Source organism: Asparagus officinalis, chromosome 2 (genome assembly GCF_001876935.1).
Source record: "Asparagus officinalis chromosome 2, Aspof.V1, whole genome shotgun sequence".
Lineage (NCBI taxonomy): Eukaryota > Viridiplantae > Streptophyta > Magnoliopsida > Asparagales > Asparagaceae > Asparagus > Asparagus officinalis.
In genome coordinates this window covers 10,044,087-10,052,025 of record NC_033795.1, presented here as the reverse complement: position 1 = coordinate 10,052,025, position 7,939 = coordinate 10,044,087, and the positions used below count along the sequence as shown (strand labels likewise).

The 7,939-nt window shown below is 37.1% G+C and overlaps 2 protein-coding genes across 3 annotated transcripts; one reads left to right on the top strand and one right to left on the bottom strand.

Annotated features, from left to right (window-relative positions):
- On the top strand, positions 759-4,339 carry LOC109830201 (RAP domain-containing protein, chloroplastic). 2 transcript variants are annotated; one of them, XM_020397388.1, is made up of 4 exons: positions 761-833; positions 953-2,756; positions 3,048-3,130; positions 4,048-4,339. In XM_020397388.1, the coding sequence occupies exons 2-4, from the start codon at positions 977-979 to the stop codon at positions 4,162-4,164; spliced, it is 1,980 nt and encodes a 659-aa protein (XP_020252977.1). In that variant the 5' UTR covers positions 761-833; positions 953-976; the 3' UTR covers positions 4,165-4,339. The 2 variants fall into 2 exon arrangements, with proteins under 2 accessions (XP_020252976.1, XP_020252977.1); XM_020397387.1 differs by having other exon boundaries at positions 759-2,756.
- Positions 7,169-7,939, bottom strand: LOC109830811. Its single transcript, XM_020398173.1, has one exon. It carries the CDS (start codon positions 7,937-7,939, stop codon positions 7,169-7,171), a length of 771 nt encoding a protein of 256 aa, XP_020253762.1.

Below are 7,939 nucleotides of genomic sequence, written 5' to 3'. Positions count from 1 at the left end.
TCAGCCGCCGGAGCACGACGTCGGGGAGCAGGTTCTTCTCGAGAGATGATAAGACTGTACGGACTGCGGCGTTGTACGGTACCTCAGCTAACATCCGCATAGTTGTGTATGGATTCTGGGGTCCTGGGATTAGCTTTGTCCAAAGGCCTCATTTGACGTCCTTTTATTAGTTATTGGTTTCTACCCACAACAGTGTTGGGGCGTGTTTGGATAAAAATAATGTTAGGGGCACACCACCCACCACAACCCCAACCACACTCCCCCCTCTCATTGCTATAGTAAACCGGGCCCCACATAATATTATAATACATTATACAATATTATATTGCATTACATTTAATACTTATAATACTATAATAATGTAAAATAAATATTATAATAATTTATTTATAATATATATTAATAATATGTTTAATACTAATGTTATACTGGGTCAAACTAGTGTTGACCAAAAATACTTAACATGGTGTTTTAAAAATATTTTAAGGGAAAAACACAATACCATGGTGTTTTTTATAAAAACACAAGAAGGAAAACACCATGGTATCCAAACAATTTGAAGTAATTCGATTTCAAGCCAGAAACTTTTGGGGCACACGACTGCGCATGATCCAATCCCATTCTTTTGTCGAGCCACTGCTTAGGCCCTCACGAATTGTAACAGATCAAACCTCATATGGGCCAGGCCCAGAATAGACCTGGCCTTTTTATTTATTTATTTTCGCCTTCGGCTTTATCTTCTACTTTCTTGGGTGTGCTCAGATGAGGAGGAGAGAGAGAGAGAGAGAGAGAGAGAGGGGGGGAAGAAAAGCCGTTTCAGTTTGGGAACAGAGGTAAGCCTTCGACTCCATTTTCAATTTCCCAATTTCTTCATTCATTAAATCTCATTTTCTCATCGTGGTTATGTTAAATTTCCTCATATTTCAACTCTTAAACTTGTAAAAAATTCCAGCTTCCCAACAAATTTTAGGCTGAAATGGAAGCATCTATGTCTTCCCTTTTGCCTCAAAGATGCTACCCATCTCTAAATTCCCCTCTCAAACCCATCAAAATCTATTCCAACACAAAACCCACATCTGGGTTTTGCAACCCTAAGCTTGAGCTCACTTTTCAAAGTAGGAGAGTATACACGTGTGGGGTTGGTAGCTCTTCTGTTGATTTGAAGGCAGAAGAAAGCCCAAAAGAGGAAGAGGACCCAACATGGAAATTACAGTTCTTGGGAGAGATTAAAACTTCGACTGAGCCAAAGAAAAAACCGAAAGGAGCCTCGAGATTGCTTAAAGAGACTGATAGTATGGATTGGTGTGTGAGAGCTAGGAGAGTTGCATTGAAAAGTATTGAAGGGAGGGGCTTAACTCATACTATTGAAAAAATGTTGTCATCAAAGAAGAAGAAGAAGAAGAAGAGTAAGAAGATCAATGTGAGCAAAAAAGAGAAGGTTAGCAAGAAAAAGAAGAACTCTGAAGAATCCGATTATGAATTCGAAGAAGATATAGATTTAGATGAACTTGATTTAGACTTGGAGATTAATACTACCACCGACATTAGAAAAACCGTGAGTATGATAGGAAATGGAATGTTCGAAGAGCAAAAGGAGAAATCACGAGAGGCCTTCATTCAAAAATTATCTCAATTTTCGGGACCTTCAGACAGGAAGAAAGAGATAACTTTGAACAAAGCGATTGTTGATTCACAAACTGCTGAAGAGGTTTTGGACGTAGCATCAGAGACTATATCGGCTGTAGCTAAAGGGTTGAGCCCTTCACCTCTCTCTCCTATAAATATTGCCACGGCTCTCCATCGAATAGCCAAGAACATGGAAAAGGTTTCTATGATGAAAACACGGAGAATGGCATTTGCCCGTCAAAGAGAAATGTCTATGTTAGTGGGGATTGCGATGGCCTCGTTGCCCGAGTGCTCAGCTCAAGGGGTATCAAATATAGCCTGGGCCTTATCAAAGATTGGCGGGGAATTGCTATACTTATCTGAGATGGATCGAATTGCTGAGGTGGCAGTAGATAAAGTATCAGAATTCAATGCTCAAAATGTTGCTAATATTGCTGGTGCTTTTGCTTCAATGCAGCATTCAGCACCAGAGCTCTTCTCCAAATTATCGAGAAGAGCAGCTGAGTTAGTTCACAGTTTTCAGGAGCAAGAACTTGCTCAGTTTTTGTGGGCATTTGCTTCACTGAGTGAATGTGCAGATCCTCTGCTTGATGCACTAGATTCCGCTTTTAAGGATTCTGGCAATCTCAAATGTTGTACAGAATCTGAGGCTAGTGTGGATGTTGGAAATTTTGAAGATTCCCCTGTGCTTACGTTTAACAGGGATCAGCTCGGGAATATTGCTTGGTCTTATGCTGTTCTTGGACGATTAGATCGTAATTTCTTTTCCCATGTTTGGACTGCATTAAGCCAGTTTGAGGAGCGAAGGATTTCTGAGCAGTATAGAGAAGATATCATGTTTTCTTCGCAAGTTCATCTAGCTAACCAGTGCTTGAAGCTTGAGTATCCTCATCTTGGTTTATCACTGAGGAGAGAACTAGAAGATAAAATATTTCGTGCTGGAAATACTAAGAGGTTCAATCAAAAAACAACTTCTTCGTTCCAAAAAGAGGTAGCTCGGCTTCTAGTTAGCACGGGGCTTGAGTGGGTAAGAGAGCATGTGGTGGATGGATACACTTTGGATGCAGTGGTGATTGATAAAAAACTCGCTTTTGAGATTGATGGACCAACTCATTTCTCAAGGAATTTGGGTACATTTTGTTCCACTTAAACATGTTATCATTATCTTCTTGGCTAAAAATTGCAGATAGCCCTCCTCGTCTATACAATCATTAGCACTTGCCACCTCTAGATTTGCATTTTGAGAAGGATACATTGTAGACCACCCCTTTTCCTGATGAAGCGAGGGGTGATATACGCTAATAAATGAGTTGATGGATGATAAGTGCTACTAAATGTATAGACGAGGAGGTTATCTATAATTTACCCTTAATCAGTTGTTACTGAAGGCATGTGATATATATGTTTTGGCCTCTTTGCAGGAACTCCCTTAGGTCATACTATGCTGAAACGACGGTACATTGCTGCTGCAGGTTGGAAACTGGTGTCTCTCTCTCATCAGGAGGTATGTCATAAAAGACAAAGAATGATTGAAAATTTATATGTTTCTTAAATTTATAGATGTCCACATCATAATACACGAGTAAAATCACCAACTTCAAAAAGTCATGTTTGATGACCTGTTTGAACATTGTTGTCTCTGTATAGTATGCACAGTAGGCTTTCAAGCATTGTTCCAGTATGCAAGGAATCTATTCAGAAAAAGACTTATTTCAGCTAAACATGTGGAATAGGTAAATCAAGGTAAAGAATCAAATAAGAGTGAACCCATGGAGGCGACACGACCTAATTTCTTTATAACTAGGTTATCTGTAATCTACTTGTATTATGATTTGCACTTTTATTCTGTTTGTGCATTATTTGTTGTTTGACAGAAGAAATCAGGGAACCCATAAACAAATAACCAATTTAATTTAGTAAAATCGTGGAAGAGTATGAAAATTCTAGCCAAGTTGACTGGACATCAAAACACTAAGAAACCAAGATTTTGCTTAGCACGTTCATGCCCGTTGCATTTGTTTCCCCTTTTAGTCCTCTTAACCGTCAATTCTGAACTTCTGACATCCTACAACTGTTGTTTGCTTATGTAGGACATTAGGTGCTTTCTGATTGTGGCTAAGACCTTCTGAAAAGCCAAATTCTTTACACAATAATTTTCTAGAATTTTTTCCCAATATTTGTTTTGTTCAGCTGGGCGAAATACTTCTGTCTCGAAAGAACTCTAATATATGTTTTCTTGTTGGAAATCGTCTTTGAAGAGAATATTAGATTAATTTACTAAATTCTGATGTACTTAGGTGTTCCTTTATAAATGGCTTGTTTTAATGTGCTGACATAAGATATAAGCTTGAATTAAAAATCACTATTAATATACATCATCTGTGATCTCTTTTGTAAATGACCGTCTATTATTAATTACAGTGGGAAGAGCTTCAGGGTGAATTTGAGCAGTTGGAGTACTTGAGGAGAATCCTCGACATCGAACCTAGTCACGATCTAGATGAGCAGACAGCACAAGTGGCAGCCAGAGAACAATAGATTAAAAAAAAATCATGGTCAAGGAGCAAATGCTCACTGATTTTTCCTTAATTGTGAAAAGGGAAGGATTGCAATTGTTACTCTACTTTTTTTTCAAGATATGAAAAAGTGTTATTCTGTCCTTTCTTCAAGATATGACTGTTTCAATCGATTAGTTCTTGATGGAATGTTTACATATTTTGCTTAAACCATGCATAATTTCATCTGTATTTGATCTCACTCTGTTTCTGCAGGTTTTACTGAATCTGTATTAAAAAGGTTTGCAAGTTAGTTGTGGTCATTCATTATGATTATGATAATACTTGCTTAATTCTTGCATATGGATGGCAGCAGCTGCATAATATTTACTAATATGTTCAAGTTTTCTTGATGCTTTGCTAATTTAACAATATCATATTTCTGTTACATTGAGAGCTATTTCTTTGTTAAATTAACAATTAATCATATCCATGTTAATCAACTATACAAGGCCAGAAACCATAAAGATAAAAATAAAATAAAATTGATATCTCATTTCAAAGCCCCAAATTAATCATCCCGAAGCTCTAGGAAACTTGGCAGGTAGTCATAGTACAAAGATGCTAATGTATGTTTCTGTCAACTTCACAAGTACACAACACAAATTTTGATATGAAGCAGAGATTCTGTCAATACATTACAATTGTTATGACACCAAGTAACGTGGAAAATGAAACAAAACCATTCTTTCATCCTTTAATATTAAATTCACATGAGCTCTTTAGTCTTTGCTCCTTCTGCTGCGTATTCCGGATCTATTGTAGCTAGTAATTTTTATGATTTGGAGAGTTTTTTTTTTAAAGGCTATTTTTGACAAACAATAAGCAAAAGCGACTCTTTTATGAAAACATTAGCAAAATGGATCTCTTTCTAGCCAAAAGAGGTCGATTTTGCAAAATACTGACTTTAAGATACACGTGACCAGTAGTCCCGTGTAATTAGTGGCCGCTAATCACGGTTAATCTGAAACAGTCGTATCGTGAACTTTTGTGCCGAAATGCTTAAGGTTTAATTAATGAGAACTAAATACACGTGACTACTAGTCCCGTGAATTTTAAAGCCAGGTTTTTACAAAGTCAAGCGCTCTTGAAAAAAGAGGACAATTTTGCTATGCGATTTTGCTAATTATTTTTTAAAAAATGGTCTTTTTCTAAAAAATCTCCTTTTTCTGAACATCTTGCCCCGTAAAATAAAATACTAGAATCACTATAGGTGTTTCCATTCACAGAATAACGAACAGTTTTTCCTCTGATCATATCCAACAGAGCGAATTCTCTTCGCGATGAACACATCTTTTGCTTTGACATTCCAATCCTTACACTACACTCACCTCCAAATCATTCAGCTTTAATTCAAATTCATCCTTGCTCTCTACTCCAAATCGAACACCTGCTCTAATTTCTTCGTTCGACAAAATCTCAATCTCAACATCTTCAATCTTGAATTCAGGCACACGAGGCGCCAAAAACTCAACAGTCATTCTTCTTACTGGCAATCTCCAAATCTCCAAATACAGCTAGATTAAAGATGATATTGGCCTTGGCCCTACTAGGATTCATGCATCCCGGTTCAAAACAAAACAAACCATAAAATGGCCATAAATGACTGTGACCGGTATACTGGATGAAGAACGAGAGACCCGATCGACAGTAACCTGACGCGGAGCAGAACAACAGAAAAGCTCCCTGTCATTGATCATGAGTGAATAACAAACATCTACCATTGGTATTGGCAGTGGACTTGGATTTGTTATTAGCAAGTCGATGAAGATATTTGGCCTCTCCTAGAAATCTTTTGGAACAATGCGAAAGTCTGCAATCTCAGCAAGTGGTGTCTGGATTTCGATTGCAGCAACTATCTTTTGCTCTTTTTGATGGAAAAAAATAATTTGCGATTACATTCTTCAAGTTGTGCATTTTACATTCTTCAAGTTATGCGTTTTCTTTGTCTGTAATAAAATGCACTGTTATTGCTGTAAAATTGTATCTTTTATAAGCCTGCGCGGTTATTGCTGTAAAATAAAATTGTGCTAGGGGATTGAGCCTGACGCTTGACTCATGATTAATCTCGAAATAATCCAATCAGTTATATCAGCAAATCTTTTGTTAGAAGAATATGAAACAAAAAATAAGGGTTTGTTGACAGAACACACAGATCCTATCTTGTCTCAGCACAGCCATTGCCACTTTTCCTGGAAATATTTCAAGGAAAGGTAAGTGCTAACTATAGATTAATTCCTTCTCCTAAAAAAATAAAAAAAATAAAAGGAAAAGAAAACTATAAACACTCCTCAAATATTCTCATCTTCTTAATCTTTCGTGAATAAAAATTAATTAAGTTCAAGAGATTAAATTTCTAGTCAAGCCTGATAACCACTCCGGCACAAAAATGGAAAAAAAAATGCCATATGAAAATTAAATATCGCCATGTTATATATTATGAAAATTTATAATTCCTACAACAGGGTAAACCTTTCAAGCGTCAAGCATTCTCCCTACAAATCGCAAGACTTTCCATAGTCTAATGAATTACTACAACAATAAACATCTGACTATCTGGGGACATAAATAACTGCAGAACACTGTGAGAACAAATACAGATAAACTCTCAGTGATCTAAGTTTTTAAAAAAAGGATAAATTTCAATAGTACCTATGATTCGGAGTGTACATACAAAGAATTAGAGTTTAGAACATAAACAGAAAGCATACACAAACACAATTTGCTATGGAAGAGAAGAAACTAAAGTGTTCCCATGACTAACAACTAGCTCGAGAATACACCAGTAAATAGAAACCATTGAAGCGAAATACAAGTAAGATTGAGATATACTCTTCCTTCTCCTCAAATTTAAACTCGAAAGACCGGTAAGTAAAAAGGAAAATAAAAGAAAGAAGCATGCTAAAAACTCTCAATATATATACTGCATAAATCTATATGCTTGTAGCGAAAATCGAGCAAATTGATCCCTTGTTCAACCTATAATTCTAAAACCTCAGTTTCAGTGGTCCCCATGGAGTGTTGACATCGACATTTCCCATCACGGAAGAGCAAAAGTTTTTCCCTTGGATCCAATCCAAGAGAGCATTGGTCATATCCTTTGGCCTTAATGAGACAGGAATCACCATGCAAATAGAACTTTTCTTCCTAAGTAACACTTTGCTCACCTTGACGCTTGCGATTCTTACATTGGAAAGCTTAACATCCACCTCCAAGTTATTCAGTTCCAATTCAATTTCATCTTTATTCGCTACGTTCAATTGAACACTTGCACTAATTTCCTCGTTCGATGCATTTCCAATCTGAATATCTTTGATCTTTACTTCAGGTATATTCGGCAAACTGAAGTCTCCAGTTATCTCTACTGGCAATCTATGACTCCCAATAACAGGCAAAACAAGACTGACACAGGCATTGACCCTGTAAGAATTTACGTTTCCCGGTTTGAGACAAGCCATAATATCGCGATAAATGATTTTGACGGGAATGTTTACTGTGGATGCATAATGAGCCCCAACAGTGATCCCACCCGGAATCGAACCTGAGAAAATCTCCTTTCCGTTGATCATTATTGAGTAACTAGCATTTGTGAAGGCAAGCGGCAGTGGACCAGGGTTTGTTATTATCAAGTGGGCCATGATAGTGACCTTTTCAAGATCACTTGAGACTACATGAAAGCCTGCAATTTTAGCAGAAGGCATCACTTTCTGCACTGTTTGATGAAAAGCATTTGCAACAGATTTGATGAAGTTATGCAT

What these genes read in the sequence shown, in the direction of transcription:
- LOC109830201 (XM_020397387.1), top strand. Translation starts at nt 977, where the DNA reads ATGGAAGCATCTATGTCTTCCCTTTTGCCTCAAAGATGCTACCCATCT. An exon ending in TCATTTCTCAAGGAATTTGG is followed by an intron (nt 2,757 to 3,047) that starts GTACATTTTGTT and finishes GCCTCTTTGCAG; the next exon opens with GAACTCCCTTAGGTCATACT. An exon ending in TGTCTCTCTCTCATCAGGAG is followed by an intron (nt 3,131 to 4,047) that starts GTATGTCATAAA and finishes TATTAATTACAG; the next exon opens with TGGGAAGAGCTTCAGGGTGA.
- LOC109830811 (XM_020398173.1), bottom strand. Translation starts at nt 7,939, where the DNA reads ATGCATAACTTCATCAAATCTGTTGCAAATGCTTTTCATCAAACAGTG.